This window comes from Pezoporus occidentalis, unplaced genomic scaffold, assembly GCF_034315485.1.
Source record: "Pezoporus occidentalis ecotype Australia unplaced genomic scaffold, CSIRO_AGI_Poc_V1 ctg424, whole genome shotgun sequence".
Classification (NCBI taxonomy): domain Eukaryota; kingdom Metazoa; phylum Chordata; class Aves; order Psittaciformes; family Psittacidae; genus Pezoporus; species Pezoporus occidentalis.
The window spans coordinates 47,684-70,055 of NW_026915752.1; the positions used below are offsets into that span (position 1 = coordinate 47,684).

Sequence of the window (22,372 nt, forward strand, 5' to 3'; positions counted from 1 at the left end):
CTGCACGGCTCAGCACCCTCAACCCATCCCTCCCTGTGCACGCTCACCCCCCGCTCCCCTGCTTGCACGCGCGTGTGCCCCCGCCGCTGCCCACCCACCCGCCGTGTGATTGATGCGCATCGAGCCGGGGGCCCGGCGGGAGGGGGGGGAACCACATTTCCCCACCGTGGTGCCGCGGGATGGGGGCGCTGGGTCCTGCTCACAACGGGCTGCTTCGGGGGCACGGCGGGTGGATGGTGCCGGTGGTGGTGCTGGCAGCGGGGGAGCCCGCTGAGGTTATATTTAGCTGCAGACAATAGCGGGGCTGCCGGCGTGCGCGGCTGCGCGGGGTGAGCCTGAGCCACAGCAGCACCGGCGCCGCCGCCGCACCCGCCCCGGCCCTCCCCTCCCCGCGCTGGGGAAACCGAGGCACGGAGCAGCCGCGTGGGGCCAGGCGGGACCCGAGGCACCCCCGGCCCCCGGCTCATCCCGCGCCGCCGGCGGAACCTCCCGGCGCACCGGGCTCTCCACCGACGCCAGGCCATGGTCACCGGCGGCAGCGCCCGGGGGCAGCAGAGGCCGGGGTCTGTGTGCAGGTGGGTGCTTTGGGATGGAGGGGGCCGAGGTTAATGGGGGGTTGGGGGAACCCGCCCCCCATTGCTCCTGGGCTCCCCCCCCCAGCTCCTGAGGTTCCTCCTGATTCCTGGCATCCCCCCGGGCTCCGGGGGATCCTCCCAGCTTCTGGAACACCCCCCATAGCTCCTGGAGACCTGCTGGTGCTGGTGAACCCCCTAACTCTTGGGAATTCCCCCCCCTCGAGGATCCCCCAGGTTCCTGGGATCTCCTCTCCCTCCTGGGGATTCGCCTGACTCCTGGGGATCCCCCTGATTCTTGGGGATTCCCTGGATCATGGGGACCCCCCCCAGCTTGCATGGAACCCTCCCCCCAGCGCAATGGGGATGCAGAGGGGCAGAGGAGGATGCACTGTGACTCCTTGGGAAAGGGACCCCTAGGGCACCTCGAGGCTCTGGGGGTGCCGGACCAGACAGGACCTCTTCATCACCTCAAAGCTGCGCCCGGGGAGCCCGGGAGGGGGGAGAAGGGGCGGGGGCGGGTTGGGGCAGCCCACGGCGGCCACAATGGGGACACGATGGGAGTGACGGTACCCGGCTAAAAATACCGTCCTCCCCCCATCCTCCGCCGGCGCCGCGGCCTCAAGGTCAGTGCCCGCTGTGCGGGGGGGCGCGGGCTGTGGGGCGGGGAAGCACCCCCGGTTCTCCCCCCCCGCCCCGCGGCTTCCACACGCGCTGAAGCTCGGCTGCCATCTCCACCACGCTCCGGCGGCGCGGCCCCACCGTGTACCCGCCCGCCCGCACCCGGTACCCCGGCTCATCCCGGCGCCCCCCAGAGCACGGGGCCGCGGCAAGTGAGCAGGCAGGGGGGGAGATAACTGGGGGAACCCCGGCGGGTGGGGGCAGCGGCGGGGAACCCCAGGGATGGCAACGGTGGGAACCTTGTGGGCAGCACTGGTGGGGACCTCGGTGATGGGACCTCTGGGTGTGGGTCCCCAAAGCGGGGACAGCCTTTGTTTTGGGCAATCCCCTGCTGCTGGAGTCAAGGGGTTTTGGGGTCTTTGTCCTTGGGGACAGTGTGGCCACAGGGATTGAAGCCATGAGGCTGTGAAGGGGAGCACGGCCGAACTGGTTGGGAGAACGGGGGGCTCTTGGTTCTCGCTGGTGACAGGGTTTGGCTGCCGGCACAGCACCGGTGAGACATGGCCCCAAGGACAGGCCCGGGGAGAGCCAGCACCAGCACACAGCTCAGCACCCACCACAACCATAGAGCCCCCACTCTCTCTGGCGTGACACCGGCACGCAGTGTGGCACCGGTGCTGGCGGGACCTGAGGCCATGGCGGGGCCGAGCCCCGGGTTGGTGCTGGGGGCTCCCGGCAGGGTCTGGCACCACCGGGCCCTCATGGCCTCGACGTGCCTCGGTGCAGCCGTCGAGGCGGTTCGGTGCACGGGGCCCTCCTGCCCTTCCCTGTGACCTTGGGGTCCCTGCGCAGGGTTGGTGGCTGCAGGGACCCCACCTGAGTGTGGAGGACCCCCAGCCCCGCAGCGCGGTCATGGGGCTCTCCACAGGGCTCTGCGAGGTTTAGGGGAGCCCTCCCTGCCCCATAGCGGTGCGGGGGCTGCGAGGACTCCCGTGTCCCCGAGTTGGCGGCCCGCGGGGGGGGCCCACGGTGACCCGGCGGGGGCAGCCAGGCGAAGCGGCTTTGTCCTTCGCCGGAGCCGAGCGGCGGTGGGGGGGCGGCGGCAGGAGAACCAGGAGCGGCGGCTTTGTCTGGGGCCGCCGGCGCGGTGGCAGCCAAAAGGAGGAAGTGGGGAACGCGGACTCCCCCCTCTCCGCACCGCACAGCACCCCGCAGGCACCCGCACAGGTAGGGTGTCCCCATGGCGCTTCCCCCTCCTGAGGTGGGAGGGCTGGGGACGGGGTTCCCCTTGTGCTAAGAGGGGACTGGGGAGGCCCTGGGGACACAGGTGCTACTGCTGCCGTCCCTCTGTGGCCCGATCCAGCCCCACGGCATCCCGGTAGGGCTCTGGGGAGGGTTTATAGCAGGGAGACCGCAGGAAAAGCCGGGGATTCCCCTACGTGGAGATGGGAGCTTCGGGTGTCCCCACGTGTCCCTGTGTGTCATCCTGTGCAGCTCCCCTTGTGCCGTGGGACCCACAGACCGATGCCGCCCACAACCCCATGGGTGGGAATGGGACAGATCATGTGTTGGGCACCCCCGGTACAGGGCTCTGCCCCTTTGCACCCACCCTGGTGCAGCAGGGTGGACATGGAGGGATGGGGGGGCCCTGGCTGCTGGTGGACCTGGGGTCCCACGGTGCCAAGGGCTTGGCTGTGCTATCCTGGTCTCTTTGGGAGCTTAGTGGCCTTATGCTGGTGCCTCTGCCAGCCCAAAGGGGCTCAGATGGTCCCAAAACCATGGTCAGCCTCATTGCCCTACCCTCAAAAGGCAGCAGTGGTGCTCACCCCTCATCCAGCCCCATGGCAGTGGGTGTGCGGGGGGCGGGGGCCTCCTGCTGGCACTGGCAGATGCTCTGCAGCCTGGGACATATGGCCAGGGCTGGATGGCAGCGGGAGCTGGGGCCACTGTGGGAGGTTTGGGAGGACAAGGGGAGGGCTGCAAGGGGTCTGATGTACTTTGTGCACCCACAAAGCCCATGCTGGCAGCGGGGAGCCCTGGGGCTGTGCCATGAGTCCCTGTGCCATAGTGTGGGGGGGTCCCTGGCTCCCCCCAGCATGGCAGCCGTTCCATGGCCATGGCACCCACTGCTCCCCCAGATTCCTGCCCCTCCCTGCCCGGGCCCGCAATTCCCAAGCAGGAATTAGCAAGCGGGTGATAAATAAATCCCCAGCGGGAGCCTTTCGCTGCCCACCTCTATTTTTAGCTGCACCCTCCTCCTCTGCAGTTGCTCCTAGGCACTGTCACTGTGCTGCGGGGCACGGGGGGGTGCCCCACTGACACCGCACAGCCACCCCCAGGGCTGTGGGGGCTGCTGCAGCCCAGTTGTAATGGGTTTAAACCATGTCCCCCCCATCCGTGTCACTGCTCAGTGCTGGGTGAGGTGCTGCTGCCCCAGACAGGGTCCCCCTTAGGATCCCTTTTCTCACCATTGCCATCCCTCCCAGAGCCAGCTCTTCTCTAAAGCTGGTGATATCTGAGGCCAGGATCCCCCCCATGTCCCCAAGGACCTCCGCCCCCACATCCCACTGGGAAGGTGAGACCATGTCCCAGTGCTGCCGTGGGGTGACGGGAGCCCCCCTGCGACACTGGGGCTGCCGCATCACTGGGAGCTGCTGAGTGCAGCCACACTCAGGGCTGTGGCTCAAGGACATTCAATGGCTGAGGCCAGGGGTACCCACCGTGGTCCCGTCCCTGCGATAGGGGGGGTGACATTGAGTGCTCCTGTGCTGCGCATCCTGCCCAAGCATCCCTAGGGATGCAGCCACCGGCCACAGACAAGGGACAAGGGGCAGGGACCCCTCTGGCCTTCACAGTTTGAATGGACCCTCGGGGTGCTGAATCCTGCTGGAAACATCCCTATGGATGTCCTGACAGGGGGAGGATTTAATAGGGCACATTTGGATTGCCATTAGTAGGAGCTATTAGTGACATGACCACAGAGTGATGGTTAAGGAGATATTTACTGTCACCCATCGGGGATGGCTTCACCTGCCCCATTCCTGGTGCCAAGAAGTTTTACAGGCCATGGGGTGAGTGCTGGGCCCTGGCACAGCTCCAGCACCGCTGTTTTGAAGGGGCCTGGGGCCAGAGCCCTGGAACACCGCATCACCCCACCCCCCCGATAGGGTTTTATTCCCCACCTGAACAGTTAAAGGAAATCGGAGCCCATTTTCCTGCGATAAATTTGGCAGAATGGAGAGAAAATGATCCGGCTCTGGAGGCGAGCCAGCAACGCCGGATGCGCACTGGGAGCAGCCGGGTACTGGAGCCCAGCCGCTGCTCCCAAGGGGCAGGAAAACACCTTCCCCGTCTGCAGTGTGTCCGTTGGGAATAGGGAAGGGGTCCCTATGGATGGGGGATGCTGGTGGCAGCACCACCTTCCCAGTGTCCCTGTACCAGGAGGGATGAGGACAAGGTGGGGGGATGCAGCGATGCCAGGTTAGGGATGTTACCGGGATGGGCTGCAGCAGGAGACCAGAGATCCAGGAGCTGCAGCCCCACGAGGGGAGAGGCCAGAACCCCCCTGGCTCCCCATGCAGGGACCAGCCCCTGCCGGTGCTGCTGGTGCTGTCAGTGCCACCGTGGGCCCTGCACCGGGGCGTTGAGGCCCGTTGTGCGATGGTTTTGTTGGTGCGGTGCAGCCTGGTGTGCAATGGGGTGTTTGTGCAACGCAGCCCGGTGTGCAGTGGGGCTGTTGATGTGATGGGGCCTTTCATGCACTGCAGCCCATTGTGCAATGGGCTGTTCGTGCAACACAGCCCGTAATGCAATGGGGCCTTTTGTGCAGTGCAGCCTGTTGTGCAGCGGGGCTGCTTGTGCAGCACAGCCACCACTCGTGCACTAGGGCTGGCGGTGCTGGGCTCGGTGCTGGCTACAATGGTGCAGTTTCTGCTGCGGGGTCTGTGCTCGCTGCTGAGGGACCCCCCAGTGCTGGTGGGACTGCGCTGGCTCTGTGGGGCCTTGGGGTGCACAGCGGGGACATGAGACACAGTGACCCCCTGGGGGGTGTTTGGGGACCCCCTAACTCCACATCTTCTCTGTGGCCAGGTGTGGAGGGCAGTCCATGGCACCAGAACCCCCGGACCCCCCCCGCGCCAGGCCCCGACCCTGCACCCCCTGATGCCTCAAGGCCCCACCCGGCCGGACCCGGGGAGCCCGAGCAGGTACGGGGTGGGTGCAGGGAGCTGCTGCGGAGCTGGGGGTGGTGGAGGAGGAGGGGGTGCATGGAGGGGGAATGAGGGGATGTAGTGGGGATGCTGGGGGTGGCATGGGGAGGATGGAGGGGGTGCACGGGGGGGGTGCACGGGGGGAGGATAAGGGGATGCAGGGGAGCAGTGCAATGGAGCTGGGGGGGGGGTGATGGGGGGGTGCTACGGGTTGTCACGGGGCGCTGGAGGGGGAGCGGATCTGTGCGGGGTCTGGAGGTGCGGGGAGCGCATGGAGGGGGGCGGGGAGGTCGGGGGGCGGGATGGGGGGGGCGGGGCGTGTCTTACGTCACGGGGAGGCGTGGATGGTCTCCGCCAATGAGCTGCCCCCGCGCCGCCTCCGCCCCGCCCTCTCGAGCGCTCTGGTCCCGCCGCCGCGCGCCCCCGGGACCGAGCCGGGCTGCGGCGGCGGCGGCAGCGGCGGGGCCCGGCCCGGCGGCAGGTACCGAGCGGGGGCCGGGGGCCGAGCCCCGGCAGCGGGGGCGCGGCGGGAGAGCGCGGCTCGGTCCCGGCGGGGCCGCGGGCAGGGGCCAGCACCGGGGCCAGCCCACGTCAGGACCCGTCCTGCGCTCACTGCCCACTGCGGGGAGGGGGAGGGGGGGGGCGGAGGGAGACGGCTGCGACCCCCGGGTGTGGGGCACGACCCCACGGGCAGGGCACGTCCGTCGAGGCCGGCACATGGGCAGCACGTGCCCCGGGGTGAGGGTGCCGGGGACCCGACAGCGTTGCCGTGTCCCGCAGGTCGCCCCGGCGCCGCTGAGCCATGCGGGATCGCTCGGTGCCCCCCCTGCCAGAGCCATGAGCAGCTGCCGGTACAATGGGGGGCTGGCACGGCCCCGGGGCCCCCTGAGCACATCCACACGCACCCTGCACCCACTGGAGACCGAGACCCAACCGCTGCGACCGCGCCGTTCCCCTGGCCTCGAGGTGGTGGTGTCCAGGCCGGAGCAGCCCGGGGGTCCGGATCCCGAACTGGCAGCAGCCCCAGGGCAGGATGCAGCTGAGGACCGGGGCCGGGGACCCCGGAGGAACCAGAATATCGGGTACAAGCTGGGGCACCGGCGAGCCCTCTTTGAGAAGAGGAAGCGCCTCAGCGATTACGCCCTCATCTTTGGGATGTTTGGCATCGTGGTCATGGTCACGGAGACGGAACTGTCCTGGGGCGTCTACACCAAGGTAGGAGGAGTGCTGAGGGGATGGTAGGAGCCCGCGTAGGTCCATCGAGGCTCATGGTGCCTGCTTCCTCTTAGGAGTCCTCGTACTCTTTTGCACTGAAATGCCTTATCAGCCTCTCAACCATCATACTCCTGGGGCTCATCGTCATGTACCATGCCAGAGAGATCCAGGTGAGAGGCACCTATCAGCAGGTGCTCACTGGGGCTGCACCACCCCCGGGGTCCTAGCACCCACCCCGCCCTCATCCTTTCATTCCTCCCTGCAGCTCTTCATGGTGGATAACGGTGCCGATGACTGGCGCATCGCCATGACCTATGAGCGCATCTTCTTCATTGCGCTGGAGCTGATCGTCTGCGCCATCCACCCCATACCTGGGCAGTACCTCTTCACCTGGACGGCACGGTTGGCCTTCACCTACGCTGCCTCAGTGGCTGACGCCGACGTGGACATCATCCTCTCCATCCCCATGTTCCTGCGGCTGTACCTGATCGGGCGCGTCATGCTGCTGCACAGCAAGCTCTTCACCGACGCCTCCTCCCGCAGCATCGGTGCCCTCAACAAGATCAACTTCAACACCCGCTTCGTCATGAAGACCCTCATGACCATCTGCCCCGGCACTGTCCTCCTCGTCTTCAGCATCTCCTCCTGGATCATCGCTGCCTGGACAGTCCGAGTGTGCGAGAGGTGCGGGGCGTGCTCTCTGGTGGGGGGCACAGGGCTGGGGTGCAGCTGAGGACACACGGTACAGACCCTGGCTGGGCTGAGGGGAGAGAAGAATCCCCTTGGAGAAGAGGGGCAGAACTCCCCAGCGGGACCCTCATGTTTCAAGCAGTGGCCACAGTGGTTTTACCGAGCCAAAACCAAGGCAAGGAGAGGGTGACTGGAGCCCTAGCCCTCTCATAAGCCCCCCCCATAGCTCCCTGGGGTGCATCAGGAGGAGCTGGGGGTCTCACATGGGACGTGGCCCGTGCTCCTCAGCTGTGCCTGCCAGGATGCCGGGATGCTCGTGCCGGTGCCCAGCCCGTGCTCGTCCCTTCTCGGCCGCTCCACCCCCAGGACGTGCATTAACTGCTCTTGTTTTCCCTCCCTGATACTCTGCTGCTTGCAGGGACAAACTGTGAGTCACCCCAGGGACCGAGAGCGCGTCCTGCACGGGACGTCCCCCCCAGCTTCTGCTACCCAGGGTTTAGGATTAGCTGCAGCCAGCGGGGGGGTGGTGGGGGGGTGTCATGGACCTGGGTGGGAGCAAAGAGACCGTGGGCACAGAAAGGGGCCAGAGCCCTTTTCTGCTTGGAACCTCAGCAGCTGCTTTCTGTACCCCCTGTGCTGGGGGCATGAGCCAGGGGTCCTACTGCAGTGTATGGGGGACCTGGAGTGCAGGTGCTGCTGCCCCAGCTCTCAGGGTGCTCTCGGAGCGATGGGTTTGCTGCAGGAGTCGCTGCAGGTCCTGGGGTGACCTCAGAAGGGGGGAACCCCCAGCAAGGAGCACAGCTGAGCCAGAGGATCCTCTGCATCCTTCATGTTTCTGAGCAGAGTCTCCAAAGGGCTTTTCTGTGGCTCTGGCTGTTGCTCCGTGTTTCCCCTTCTTAACAAGCACAGAGGAGTCTCGGGTGTTCCTGGAGAGGATGGAGAGGAGTGGGGGGCACCGCAGCCCCCCTGCCCCAGGCTGGGGTACACCATGTGGTGCCATCCTTGGGCTGGTGGCCCTGTGGGGCTGGCTGAGGTTCCAAGCCCAAAGGAGGGGTGCAGCAATCCTAAATGCCTCGCTGCTCGCTTCAGCCCACCCACCCACCACCCCCCCCTCCAGCTTGTTCCCATTTGCTCCATCCCCTGTTCTCCCCCCTGGCTCCCCCCTGCTCCCCGCATGTCCCTGTCCTGTGGCTGGGAGTCTCTCAGGGAGGGTGGGGGGCACAACCATCCACATCCATGGTTGATATCCTAAAGCACAGTGTTCCCCCCACCAGTGACACCCACAGTGGCCTCAGGGCCACTGGGCTTGCTTGGGGGGGGTGGGGGGTGATGAGTGCTCAGCTCTGGGTCTGTGCAGCCATCCCTAACCTGCTCCACAGGGACAGGATGTCCCTTCCTTTGGGGATCCGGCGGTCGCATTCATGTCCTGTGCTTTGAGATCTCAGGGGGGGCTTTAGGAGGATGGAGGTTGCTGCCATCCAGGTCTGGAGGCTGCTGCTCCGCACCTATCACCCTGTTATCCTCATTCTGGGGGCTGTCCTCACCCCTGGGTGGCCGTACCCAGTGTCTCCACGTGCCAGGAGCATGGCTGGGAGTTTGGGGACCCTCCTGGCTGCAGCCACTGATGGGCAAAGTGAGGGACATGTGGTGTTGCTGGCCCCTGGCAGTGACAGCGGCTGCGTTTGGCCCTGGGCAGGTACCACGACAAGCAGGAGGTGACCAGCAACTTCTTGGGGGCCATGTGGTTGATCTCCATCACCTTCCTCTCCATCGGCTACGGGGACATGGTGCCACACACCTACTGCGGGAAGGGTGTGTGTCTGCTCACCGGCATCATGGTGAGCACCAGCAATGGGGCGGGGGGGGGCACAGCGCTGAGCCCCCTGCTTCTGCCCTCACCATGGGGCTCTGTGCCTGCAGGGTGCTGGCTGCACTGCACTGGTGGTCGCTGTGGTTGCCAGGAAGCTGGAGCTCACCAAAGCAGAGAAACACGTGCACAACTTCATGATGGATACACAGCTAACAAAGCGGGTAAGACCCACTCCTCATCCTCATCAACCATGGGACCAGCCCCTTCTTCCATCCCTGATCCTGGTGCTCCGCTGCTTCTAGGTGAAAAATGCTGCTGCCAACGTACTCAGGGAAACGTGGCTCATCTACAAACACACCAAGCTGGTGAAGAAGATCGACCATGCCAAAGTTCGGAAACACCAGCGTAAGTTCCTCCAAGCCATCCATCAGTAAGTGCCAAACCTTTACCTGCTTCCTACCAGGAGATTTTTCCCAGTGGATCCAGGCACTTCCTTCCCTGGATCCTGGGGTTGGGAGCCAGGTTGTCCCTTGTCCCCATCCCAGCTGTGGGATGCTTTCCCAAGGGGTTTGGGATGTGGATGGTGATGCTGGGGTGACCCCTGAGGTACCCGGTGGTTGGGGATTGATGTGTCTGTGTTCACCAGGGAGCAGAGCTGGGGGCTGTGAGCCTCTGGGTGCCTCCTGCTTTGGGGGGGAGGGGAATTGAGGGGTGCTCAGCTTGGGGGGGACACTGCGGGGAGGCCCGCGCTGTGTCTGCTGTCGTCTCCCTGTGCTCTTCGTGGTGGTATTAAACCTGCCGTTGTGTTTTGTCTCTGTTCTGCCCTGTCCCTGCAGAGCTCAGAAGTAAGTTCACCCCGCGGGGCTGCTCCTCTCCTCTGGCTGCTCTCCCTCTGCATGGGCTCCTTGCTGCAAAATAACTGGGGGGGGGGGGGGGGGGTATACAGCAGCACAGCTTGTGTGGGGTGACGATGGAGGCTGTGCTTGTGGCAGGGTGCGGGCTGCATGTTGGGGTGCAGCAGGGGATGTGGGCTCTATGGGGGTGTCGCTGCCCTTAACCCCGCTCCCCTGTGTCTCTGCAGGTTGAGGAGCGTGAAGATGGAGCAGCGGAAGCTCAACGACCAGGCCAACACGTTGGTGGACCTGGCGAAGGTGAGTGATTATGATGGGGTGGCATCTGCAGGGAACCCACTGCTGGGGAGGTGCCTCCCAGTGCTTACCCTGCGACCCCCATCTATTCCCCTCTTAGACCCAGAACATCATGTACGACATGGTCTCGGAGCTGCAGGAGCGCCACGAGGACCTGGAGAAGCGCTTGGGTGCCCTGGAGAGCAAACTGGAGGCGCTGGGGCTGAGCCTGCGAGCGCTGCCGGCGCTGGTGAGCCAGGCGCTGGGGCAGCAGCAGCGCGAGCTCCTGGGGAGCTGGACCCCCCGGCTCTGCCCCGCCACTGCCCCCTGCACCCCAACGCGGGCCCCCCGCGCCCCCTCTACCGCCCCCCCCACCTCCTCGGACAGCGGATGATGGGGTGCAGGACACACACACACACACAAGCGGGGCCCCTCTTTATGTCTTGGCCATCGTGTGGCTGATTTCAGTAGCTTTGTTCTGTAAAGCTCTGTATAAATTTCCTGCGTTCACTGTGCTGGCGTGAGGCTGGAAAACCCCCCCCCGGACCACCCCATGGCCCGCCCCAGCCGGATGGGAAGTGAGCCCTGACCTCCAGGAGGGCTCGTATGGGGGGGGGGCGGGCAAGGATACAGGAGTTGCTGTGCCAGGGGTGATGAGCATCCCGGGGGGGAGGGGGTGATGGAGCTGCTCGGGGGGGGGGGTCGGGAGCAGCCCTGGGAGGTGATGAAGCAGGCAGTGGGGGAATGGAGCATCTCTGGGGGGACAGGAGCAGCCCTGATGGGGCAGAAGCAGGCCGGGGGAGGGATAGAACAGCCCGGGGGGGGGGGGTGGCAGGAGCTGGCTGGGGGAGGGTAAGAGAAGGGGGGGTTATGAAAACAGGAGCCCTGAGCGTTGGGGGGGTTCTGGGGGCTTCTCCTCCCGGTCTGGGGTCTGGATGCTGGGGACAGGGTGGGGGACACCGGGGGTCTTGTGTGGAGGGGGAGGCTGAGCCCATGGTGAGGGCAGGGCTGAGCTTTGGGGGTGAAGGTTCCGGGGGAGGGAGGCTCTCTGTTCCTGGCTCTGCCACAAAGTGACTTTGGCAAAGTCACATCACCTCTCTGTGCCTCAGTTTCCCCCATCTGTAAAGTGGGGGGTGGAAGGGAGGGGGGATCACAATGGGAGCTACCGTTGTACGGTGCTGGGAGCTTCCTGGATGCAATATTGAGCCCAGCCCCTTGCACTGGGGTGGGCCAAGACCCCCCATGGCTCTAAATCCACCCCCACCCCCCCCACTACCCAGCTGGCACCCTCAGTTTTGTGAGGCCCAGGGAGGGGGGGGGGCGAGGTGCACATTAAAGGAGGCTGAACTGGATGCGTCACTCTCTGCTCACAGTAAGGGGGGACCAGGGTGGGGGGCATGCTCTGGGGTGGGTCATTGCAGCCCCCCCCCCTCTGCAAAGGGGTTCCCGTGCTGGGAACCTTGGAGGGTGAGATAGGGCTGACACGGGGGGGCTCCAAACCTCCCCGGGGGTGCACTGGGGGAGCTTGCACCCCCAACTTGCACTGGGGCAGGTTGTGGGGAGCTCAGAGCAGCGGGTGGGGGAGTGGTGATGGGGCCGTGTTGAGGTCCCCGGGCTCCCCCTTTGCAAAGCCGAACCTGGTGCGGGGGTCCTGCAGAGGTGGGTACAGGAAGTGGCCCCCGGTGGGGCTGTACCGGAGCCGGGGCGGTTCCAGCCCCGCGATGCGCCGGGGGTGGCCCATTGCTGTTAATGTTTAACGCCGGTGCCGGGCCGCGGCGGCCGCGGGACGTCGCGGTGACCCCCGGGGCCGGATCCCACCATGGAACGGGCAGGTAACAGCGGGGGCTTGGGGGCTCCATGAGGTCCTGCGGGAGGTGACATGGGGACACGGAGCCTTGGAGTGACAGCGGGGTCTGGCTGGAATGGGCCCGGCAAGCATCCACAGCGTCCTTTGGTGGTGGTGGTGGTGGTGAGGGACCATTCCCCACCTAGAAGGGCTCAAGCACATCCCTGCTCCTGCTCACCCTGGGTTTCCAGGCTGAAGCTCACAGCAGGGGAGGTGACATCCCCCTTCAGTGGCCACTTTTAAGTCCCTGGTGAGCAATGGGGAAAGGGCAGCAGGGGCTGGGCAAATGGCCCCACAGGGGAAACTGAGGCACACAAAAAGAGTTGGTAACACCATGATCTGTGTGGTCTTGCCATGGGGTTTGGTCCCATCCTTGCTTATCTCAGGGCTTCTCCTCCAGCGGGGCTCAGCCCGGATACAGGGAAGCGAAGCAGCCACCGGATGCACACAGGGGACCCCCAGCACCCCAAATCCCCTGGGAGCCAATGGCCAAGGAACCGGGTATGGAGCCCTGACGCTGGGCTAGAGGCATTTGGCTTCATCTCCATCAAGTCCCATCTGGGGGTTCGTGGGGGCTGGGGGCAACCTGGCTGCTCCCCACCATCCTCCTGGGGCTGGGGGCCACTCCTGGCTCTCAACAGGCTCCTGTGCTTCCCATTCCTGGCAGTGGCAGTGGCAGCGGCAAACACCGGCACCAGCACCCTTGGGGGCCGGCACCATGGCCCCCTCCTCACCAGCATCACCTGCCTGGCTGAGGCCCCGCTCATCATCCTCACCCTCCCAGCACCACTCTGCCTGCTCCTCAGCCTTGTGCCGCTCCAGATGGGGAAGCACCGGGATGTCCTTGGGAGTCCTGCCACCACCGGGCGTGGGGACAGCACCGGGTGATCCCCCCCTGCACCCCCCACCACGGCGGCCGTGCAGCCTCACCCCCCTCCCTGATGTTCTGAAGCCTCCGGCAGCCCACCCCCGGCGCGTCACCTTCGAGGATGAGGTGGTGGCATCAGAGAGACCCACAGAGAGCATCTCCTCTGCCAAGGGCCGGGAGAAGCCGGGGCCCAGCTCTGTCCCACCCAGATGGGCACCTCGGCCACACGACGCTCTCCCAGACTACGTGGTGTAAGTGACTCCTGTAGGGATGGGAATGGCCACAGAACCCTGGGGAGCTGCAACACCTTGAGCCTCATGTCCTTGTGGCCATGCAGAAGGTATCCGGCGATCCGAAGCTCCCAGCAGCGGGAAGGCTACAAGGGCGTCTTCCAGGATCAGCTGTGGGAATACACAGATCTGCTCTGGGAGATCCGCAGCACGCTCCCCAGGGAGCTGGAAGCCAGCAGCACTGGCAAGGCACCAGCAGCACAGGGGGCCCATTGGGTGTGTTGAGTTGGGACATCTCTGCAGGGTGGGGATGATCTTGGGGGGTGCAGTGGGGTGGGGGGGCTGGAGGTGACTTGTAGGCATACACGATCCTGCACCAGCAGTGCTCCAAGGGAAATGAACTGCTGGGAAATGAAGGAGCAGGAGCAATTCTGGCTACGCCTGGGGTGAGGTTCTCACTCCTCAGCTCTCGTACCCCATTAGGGCCCTGCTCCATCAGGCCAAGCCCCCAGGGCTCCCGGATGTGTCTTTGCCCCGCAGGATGGGAGCAGGATGGCCCATGTCTTGCATGAGTACATGAGGAAGAAGGTAAACAGGGGAAGGGCTCATGATCTATTCCTGCAAGCCCCATGGTGTTTCTCCCCGTTCCCCACTGCTTGAGGGGCATCCCCAGGGCATGGCAGGCCCCTGGTGCCAGGGCATGGTGCCGGGTTCCTCCTGGCTGAGCACAATTCATCAGGATTGGGCCTTCCTGGCCAAGCAGCAGCGCTGTGAGTACCTGAAGCAGAAGCTGATGCACATCAAGGCACGGATCCAGGAGTATGACCGTGACTGCGCTGGAACCTTCTGAGCTTCCGCACTGACACCGTGGTACTGGCACCGGGATCCCAGGAGGGACCGCAGGGGCTGGGTGCTGGGGAACGGGGTGATGATGCTGCAATTGCACCCACCTGGGCACTGAGAGTGAACCCAGGGCTCCCCATGCTGCTGGTTTTGGGGTCCTTTGGGTGCTCTGTGCTCTCAGGGAGCCCCAGGAACCGGGTAGGTGCTGCCTGTTCCTGTGTGGGATCCAAGCCCTGGCTGCACCCTGTGTGATTTGGGGGGGTTGGGGTGTGTGTGTGTAAAACTGGGTTTAATAAAGCACAGTGATGTTTTCAGGGGGGTCTTGGTGCATCCCCAGCCCTGCACTCATAGGACCCTTCTGTCCCTAAGCAAACAACGGAGGGGGGAAGAGCCCAGACCCCCAGAGGGCCCCAACCCGGGGTGCCACCCTCGGCACCCCCCGTGTCGGGCTCCCCCTTATTTCACTCCGGGCACTCTAACCACCCTCCCGCGGGGCCGCAGCGCTGGGAACGGGCGCAGGGAGCTGGGGGCGGCCCCTGGGGCTCTGCCCTCCCCCCCCTCCCATTGCACCCCTCCCCGGAGGCGGAAACCAGGGCCGGGCCGGGCCGAGGCCGGTCTCCCGCAGCGCCCGGCGCCGCTCCCGGCTGCCATTTTAAGGTGAACAAAGAGGCGGAGGCGCGGGCAGGTGAGTGGCTTCGTGTCCGACGGGACCCCCGCTACCGGCACCGGGAGCGGCAGCGGGGGGCGAGCGAGTTCGCGGTACCGGAGGGCGCACAGGGAGGCTCCCCGCTCCCCGCCGTGCACGGAGGGAGGGTCCTGCTCCTGCGCGCACCGCGGTGCCCAGCGGGCTCCACACCGGGACCACGGGCCCCACCAGTAGCTGCACCGGGGTCCCCACTGCTACCGGGGTTCTCAGCGGATCCCCGGGGTCTCTACCGCTACCGGGGTCCCCACTGACATCGACGTCCCCGGGATCATCACCGGACTCTCCCCCGGTACCGGGGCTCCCGCAGCCCCGGCGGATGGAAGGCGAGAGGCGGCGGCTCCTCGCAGGGGTCGCTGTCCCCGCCCGGTGCCCCTTCAGCGGGGAGGGGACTCCCAGAGCCCCCCGTCCCGTGTCCTTCGCACCGCCACCGGGTTGCTTCGGGTCGCCGCGTCCCCATTACCGCTCCGGGAGCCTGAGACCCTGCGGTTCTGCTCGGGGTCGGGGTGGTGGTCCTCGCTGCTGCCGTGAGCTGGGGCGGGGGTCCCCCGGGACCGAGACCCCCTGCTGTCCGAACCCCCGAAGCCCACCCTTGCTGTGGGTCAGTGGGTGCTACCCCGCAGCCCACCCCTAATCCCGGGGCCTCATCCTGCGCCGTCGGGGTTGAGTTTCTCACAGGGATTCAGGTTTCTCCTGCTCCATGATGGGGTGTCTGGGTCGGGGGGTCTCTGCACTGAGGGGGGTGTGTGTGTGCATCGATTTGAAGGGAAACCTTCCCCAAATCTTTGAGAGCACTTTTCTGCTTTTCGCTGGGGTGTTGCTAATGTGTATTTCTTGTTATTGTTTAATCCAGTGGATCTGCTTACGGAGAGAGCCTCAGGGTTAGCACTGCCCTTCGGTAAGAGCTTTTCTGGTTTAATTAGACCTGGAACAATCCACTTCATTCAGATGGGGTCTGGTGGTTGGGGAGTCGAGGTGGGGGGTTAGGGTTGGTGCATGGAGCAGGGCTGGGCTGTGGTCGGGCAGCTCTGCTGGGTGATGCTGGCTGAGTCACTTCTCTTGTACCTCAGTTTCCCCACGAGCCACCCTGACTGGTGGGGCTGGACACGGGCGGGTGTTGACGGTGCCGTTGGGCTGGTGACGGGGACCAAAGTCCCCATCGGGGGTGCAGAGACACCCGTCAGTGCTGCCTCGCGCTGCCCTGGTGCGCAACCAGCTCCCACGGCTCCGTCCGTCTCCCCACCAGGCTTTTCTGAAGCATGAAGACCTATGACAACCCCCCCATGGGCTACGGGCCCCCCACGGGCTACGGGTCCCCCATGGGTGATTATGGCAACGGCACCGGTGCTCGCTCTCCCCCACCGGGCTCCTACTACATGGAGGATGTGCCGCAGCACTTCTACAAGTGGAGCTCACCACCCAGCGTGGTGCGGATCCTGGAGGTGGTTGTCATCCTGCTCTGCATCGCCATCTTCGCCTGCGTGGCCTCCACCCTGGCCTGGGAGTATGGCTATGGCTACGGGGGGCTCTATGGCAGCAGCTTGGGGGGCTTCTATGGCTCCGGCTACTACGGCAGCGGATTAAACTATGGCTACGGCTACGGGAGCTACTATGGCGGCGTTACCAACCCACGAACAGCCAACGGCTTCATGATCGCCATGGCCGTGCTGTGCTTCCTGGCACAGCTGGGGCTCTTTGTGGCCAGCATCAGCAAATCTCACAGCTCCCGCTCCCGCCGCTTCTACCTGGTGGTGATCGTGGCCTGCGCCGTGCTGGCCTTCCTCATGCTCATCGCCTCCATCATCTACGTCGTCGGCGTCAACCCCCAGGCACAGATGACCGGCAGCTACTACTACAACCCCTTGCTTACCATGTGCAACCAGATCTACAGCAGCGGCACCTACCTGAACCAGTACCTCTACCACTACTGCACCGTGGACCCCCAGGAGGTGAGGAGGGGCCCCTCAGCTCTGGCCAGACCCCCCGCTTTCCTTGCTCTGCTTCAAGCGTGATGCTGAGGAAGGCCAGGGAGGGCATCGGTGACCACAGTCCTGCCCTTGGAACGGGTGCACAGCTGGGGGGGTTCCCGTGATGTCTTTAGTGGGTTTGGTGGCTGCAGAGTGCAGGGGGAAGCTGCTGGGACTCGACCCCAGCCTGGCCCTTTGCCACCAGGGAGTTTCAGGGAGGGGACGGGCTGTTGTCCCGACACAGACCGGGCGTCTGGTACTTTGGTCTCCTCGGTTGTAAACGTGTTTGAGCAAGGCTGGGTGCTGGCTCAGGCTGCCAAGCAGGGTACCAGCTCTCCCCAGGCACCCCTGATGCTGCTGGCTTGTCTTGGGAGCCCTAAAAGGTCAGTGGGGCAGTGTGAACCCTCAAACCCAAGCTCCTGAGCCTGGGTTTCAGCTGGGACCAGTGGGGATGCTGCACGGCACATGGGCTGGGACTGGCGCTGCCGGTTCCCATCTGGCTGGGCTGGCTGTGCCACATTCCTGCATCCTGAGCATGGGGAGCTGAGGAGTCTGCACTGCTCCTGCTCCATGCAAAGGCCAAGTGTGGCCTAACTCGTCCTCACCCAGCCCCGGTGCTGGTGCAGCTCCAGGGATGTGGCTCATGGGAAAGCATTGGGGCAGGGATCCTTCTGCTCCTGAGCCCAAAACGTGTTCTCTTCCCATGGGGAAATCTGGTGCCAAAAGCTCCTGAACCCATGATGGGCTCCATCCTGGCTGCCCAGTACAGGGAGGTTCTGCCCCTCTGCTTCCACCATGGCAGGGGATCCAACGGCAGGAAGATTTTGGGATGAGGGGAGAAATTCCCACTCAGCCCAGGGAGGAGCAGGTTACTCAGACCCTGGGATGGGGTCTTCACAGCCGTCCCCTTCTCTGCACCCGTTCAGGCCGTGGCCATCGTCTGCGGGTTCCTCATTGTCATCCTGCTCTGCCTCATCTGCTTCTTTGCTCACAAGACACGGAGCAAGATCTGGAGGTACGGGAAGCAAAATATCTACTGGGACAAGGTGCCGGTGGTCCCGGAGGGTCCCAACGTGGAGGAGTGGGTGAGTCCCAGCATGGGCTGGGGATGCTGTTGGGTACCTGCGGTAGGGTACCCTCTATCTCCCCATGAGCATCCTCCCTACCTGCCCTTCCTCAGCGGGGCCTGAACGTGCCCAGAGCAGTGTTGGGTTGGGGATCCTGGGGCTGTACTGAGTCTGTGCCATTCCCTGTTCCCAGCCTGGACACAGTTTTGTGACTGGAGTCTCTTTGTGCCCAGTGCTGGTGTGTTTGCTCTGGGTACGGTGTTATCACTGCTAGTGCGATGCTGTGCTTGGTGCTCACCAGGTCCGTCCCTGCCACCCCGTTGGGGTGCTGTGTCTTTTGCCAACTGGTTCCATTCCCCAATGGCACAATGAGGCTTTGAGCTGGACTCAACCTCCCTGAAAGACAAACAGGGTGTGATCTGATGGGCGGGGTGCCAGGAACACGGTGCTGAGGCTCTGGGTCATAGAATCATGGGATGGTTTGGGTGGGAAGGGACCTTAAAGCTCCTCCAGCTCCAACCCCTGCCATGGGCAGGGACCCCTTCCCCTAGAGCAGCTTGCTCCAAGCCCCTGTGTCCAACCTGGCCTTGAACACTGCCAGGGATGGGGCAGCCACAGCTTCTCTGGGCACCCTGTGCCAGCGCCTCAGCACCCTCACAGGGAAGAGCTTCTGCCTAAGAGCTCATCTCAGTCTCCCCTCTGGCAGGTTCAAGCCATTCCCCTTGGCCTGTCCCTACAGGCCCTTGTCCAAAGCCCCTCTCTGGGTTCCTTCCTCGCCCTGTGCTTGAGGACACCAGCCCTGAGTCGCTGCTCCACGGCACCCTTTGGTTTCAGTCACGGCAATGATTAACTCTGCTCTGTGTGGTTGTGCCGCGGAGGACACGGTGGCTTCGTGGCACCCAAACCAGCACTGTTGGGGCTCCAAAGCCTGTGTTCCTTGGGTGGGGGACCCTGGGGAAGTGCCGGTCCCAGCCCCACTGTGTACTGGGACATGCCCCATCCCGTCCTTGCTCTAGCTCCCAGAGCCGGTGTCTCTGCAGGGCGGCTGCAGGAAGCCTGCAGGATCCATAGGGAAGGAGACCCCAGAGTACAGCTCCCAGGGTGCTGCCCAAGCCCTGTCCCCATCCCATCCCTGGGGTGACCTGGGCACTGGGTTTCCCACCGGAGCCCCAGGTTTATCCCAACACTTCAAAGCAGAACTGGAGCTGAGCTCAGAGCCGCTGGTCCCGGTGCGTGTCCCTGTGCCTGCCCCTGCTGCAGCTCTCCTTTCTTGTTCATGCTGCAGAAATACCTTTTGTTTGCATTTATTTGTTCGGATTTATTTGTTTTTCTCCATGTCCCTCCCTTGCAAAGCATTTCCTGGCTCATGGGGGGGGAGCAGAACCCGAGCACCCCCTCCCCTGCCCTTTGGGTTGTCCCCACTCTGCCCAACGCCGCCCTCCCACCGGTCACACATCCCCACTCCTAGGGATGCAGCAGTGGGAAGGCACCGGGGTGTGAAACCCTCCTGGGACACCTTGTTCCCTGTTTGTGGTTGGGACCGAGATAAAGGGGGGACTTTTGAGCCTTGTCCTGCTGTGGCACAGGGGCATGGCTGTCCCCAGGCCAGCTCCACCAGGCAGAGTGGGGACAGGGCCCCCAGTTAACTGTGTCTTCGATAGGGGGAAACACAGGAGGAAGCGACTTTGCCGGACGGAGCTGGCGGTGACGTCCCCGGGGCCGCTGTCCCGGGCAGGGACCGGCTTCCGGCACAAACAACCCACAAAGGGCAGGAAGGAAGCGGGAGGAGGGACACGCGGACACCCCATGTCCTCCTTGAGGAGCCCCGGCCGTGCTGGGGCAGCAGCGGGGGGCCTGGGGGAGGTGATGCTGGGTGAGGTGGGAATGCAGCCCCCTGCAGAGCCTGGCGGGGTCACGCTGGGGGTGCAGAGCTGGGTGTCCATCTGCCACCATGTCCCAGTGGGACTCCCCTGCGTGTGACTTTGCCCACTGCGGTCTGTGGGCCCTTCTCCTGCAGCCTCCCCCTTCCCAAACAATGCTCTATGGGGCTCCCCCATCCCTTGCCCCCCAACTTTTGCTCTGCATAGCTGTGTAGGACACCCCATTGCCATGGCTTATCCCCCTGCCACAGCTGCTCTGGGGTTTCTGGGATGGATTCCGATGTCTCCATGTGCCACATCCCAAGTGTCGCCACATCCCAAGTGTCCCCCCATCCCATCCCGACACTTCTCCCTGCTGCAGGTGAAGAACGTGGCGGATGGGACCAGCGTGCAGGACGAGACTGCCACGCTCGCCTACTCAGAGAAGCCAATGAGCCCCGTCACTGCGCTGCCCTACAGCCCCCCTGCATACAGCTACAGCCCCCAGGACAGGTTGTACCCCCCTGGCACCTACAGCACCCACGGGTGAGCAGCCAAGTGGGGAGCTCTGGGGTGCGGGGAGACGCTCAAGGTTGGACAGAGCCTTGGGTGACATGAAACTGGATGAGCTTAAGGTCCTTTCCAACCCAAGCCATTCCCTGGCCTGGGCGCTGGCTGATGTCCCTGTGTCCCCTGCAGTGACCAGCTGGACAAGGGGCTCAGCCCCAGTGTGCCGGAGGAGAAGTCCAGCAGAGCCCCTGCGCGCCGTGGCCGCCGCCGCCGCCGGCACCCTGACCTGGAAGACTCCCAGTATGAGACCGACTACACCACAGCCGTGGAGTCCGGCGATGAGCGGGACCAGGAGCAGTGGGAGAGGTAAGGCAGGACCCCATGGAGCACCCCAACCTCCGAAGCTGCCCCTCTAGGGCCTGACCCTGCCCCTCTCTGCAGCCTCTACCCACCCATCACCTCGGACGGCACCCGGCAGAGGTACAAGCAGCAGTTTGACATGGACCTGAAGCGCTACCGGCAGCTCCGCGCCGAGGTGGACGGGGTCAGTGACCGCATCAACCAGCTCAGCAAAGAGATCGACAGCATCTCTGAGGACAGTCCCCAGTACCAGGTCTGTGGGAGCCACAGGGATGCTGCTGGGACACTGTGGGGAGACAAGGGATGGATGCCAGGGAGCATCTGGGATGCTGCAGGGCATTGGGGATGAATGCTGCAGGGCCTCAGGATGCTGTGGGGCACTAAGGATAGATGCTGTGGAGTATCTGGGATACTTCAGGGCATTGGGGTGGATGCTGTGGGGCCTTGGGATACTTTGGGGCATTAGGGATGCTGCAGGGAAGTCCCATGGGAGCACCCTTGTGCTGGGCAGTTGTGACCCCCACCTCCTGCCTGTTCCCTTCACAGGATGTTGCCGAGGAGTACAACAGGCTGAAGGACCTACAGTGGGTGAGTGCAGGGAATCCTGGAATGGTTTGGGTGGGAAGGGACCTTAAAGCTCCTCCAGCTCCAACCCCTGCCCCAGGCAGGGACCCCTTCCACTGGAGCAGCTTGCTCCAAGCCCCTGTGTTCAACCTGGCCTTGAACACTGCCAGGGATGAGGCAGCCACAGCTTCTCCACTCAACCCATCCCAGTGTCCCACCACCCTCTTAGGGAAGAACTTCCCAAGCTCTCCCCTGTTTCTGTGGGGCTGGGTTGGTGCAATGCAGGTGGGGAAGGTGGAAGCTGTGCCCCCCTTCCCCTCGTCCCCCACCACTGAAGCTGCTCCTGTGCTGCCTTCCAGAGCCCCGACTACCAGGCAAAGAAGCTGGAGACCAGAACCCTCCGCAACAAACTCTTCCACATCAAGCGGATGGTGAAAGCCTACGACAAGGTGCGAGGGTAGCCTGCCTGTGCCACCCCCAGCACCACCACCGCAGCATGGGCTTGAGGGGGCTCCCCATCAACCCCCCAAAGGGTTTTGGTGCCTTTTGTACCTTTGTTTCTATTGACAAAATCCAAAGCCACCATTCAAAGCCACCCCATGATGCTGGTGCCAAGGGCGCTGGGGCTGCTGGAGTGCCCCCTCCATGCTCCCCCCACTTCTTGTGCCTTTGGGGCTGTGGGTCCCCTCCTGCTGTTGTCAATATGTCGGGGGGGGGGGGGTTTGCAGCCCCCATCTGTCTCCGCCAGCACCAGGGTCTGGGTACCAAATGTGGCTGCAGCCCCACAGGGATGTGCTGGATGGAGCTGAGCATCCCTCAGTGGGGCTGTTGGGGGGCAAAACCCCACATTCCCTGAGCCCCCCCTTTAGGCAGGGATCATCTTTTATAAGGAACTGGCTGAAACTGTGTAATTTTCTTTTTTAATATTAAATAAATTGTATCTATTGATTTTAAATCAGTGCTGGGGTGGAAGGGGCAACAGCAGGGCTTGGCGGGGGAAGCACCTTGAGAGGGGAACCACCAACCCACCCCCCTACCCCCCCCCAAAACCTAAGTACAAACCTCTGTGCTGGCTGCTGCTTTCCTGATCCTGGTCTTCCCCAACAGGATCCTTTGGGAAGAAAGGATCCTGGGTTGAACTTCACCGAGAAGCCCCCTGCAAAGCCCTGGTGTTTCCAAACCCCATCCCATTTTAGGTGTCTTATAGTGGCTTTGGTAGTGGGGGGGGGGGGGGGGGGGGGGGGGGCACCATCTCCCCCCTTACCCCAGGGTGGACTACAGCCTTGCAGCAGGATCAGCCCCTCTGTTGTAA

At 64.1% G+C, this 22,372-nt stretch overlaps 3 protein-coding genes across 6 annotated transcripts; all 3 read left to right on the forward strand.

Annotated features, from left to right (window-relative positions):
* Window positions 1-343: 343 nt before the first annotated feature.
* KCNN1 (potassium calcium-activated channel subfamily N member 1) lies at window positions 344-10,758 on the forward strand. 4 transcript variants are annotated; one of them, XM_062634373.1, is made up of 10 exons: window positions 344-575; window positions 5,283-5,398; window positions 6,182-6,616; window positions 6,691-6,786; window positions 6,882-7,300; window positions 9,003-9,144; window positions 9,227-9,337; window positions 9,419-9,546; window positions 10,198-10,267; window positions 10,365-10,758. In XM_062634373.1, the coding sequence occupies exons 3-10, from the start codon at window positions 6,239-6,241 to the stop codon at window positions 10,635-10,637; spliced, it is 1,617 nt and encodes a 538-aa protein (XP_062490357.1). In that variant the 5' UTR covers window positions 344-575; window positions 5,283-5,398; window positions 6,182-6,238; the 3' UTR covers window positions 10,638-10,758. The 4 variants fall into 4 exon arrangements, with proteins under 4 accessions (XP_062490357.1, XP_062490356.1, XP_062490359.1 ...); XM_062634372.1 differs by lacking the exon at window positions 344-575 and adding an exon at window positions 1,255-1,405; XM_062634375.1 differs by lacking the exon at window positions 344-575 and adding an exon at window positions 1,282-1,401.
* Window positions 10,759-11,949: 1,191 nt separating this feature from the next.
* On the forward strand, window positions 11,950-14,289 carry OCEL1 (occludin/ELL domain containing 1). The gene is made up of 6 exons (XM_062634377.1): window positions 11,950-12,075; window positions 12,490-12,590; window positions 12,763-13,208; window positions 13,295-13,463; window positions 13,671-13,775; window positions 13,927-14,289. The coding sequence occupies exons 1-6, from the start codon at window positions 12,063-12,065 to the stop codon at window positions 14,035-14,037; spliced, it is 945 nt and encodes a 314-aa protein (XP_062490361.1). The 5' UTR covers window positions 11,950-12,062; the 3' UTR covers window positions 14,038-14,289.
* Window positions 14,290-14,629: 340 nt separating this feature from the next.
* OCLN (occludin) lies at window positions 14,630-22,015 on the forward strand. Its single transcript, XM_062634376.1, has 9 exons — window positions 14,630-14,715; window positions 15,587-15,631; window positions 15,980-16,682; window positions 17,627-17,785; window positions 20,009-20,172; window positions 20,326-20,502; window positions 20,578-20,749; window positions 21,043-21,084; window positions 21,420-22,015. The coding sequence occupies exons 3-9, from the start codon at window positions 15,993-15,995 to the stop codon at window positions 21,519-21,521; spliced, it is 1,506 nt and encodes a 501-aa protein (XP_062490360.1). The 5' UTR covers window positions 14,630-14,715; window positions 15,587-15,631; window positions 15,980-15,992; the 3' UTR covers window positions 21,522-22,015.
* Window positions 22,016-22,372: the final 357 nt, after the last annotated feature.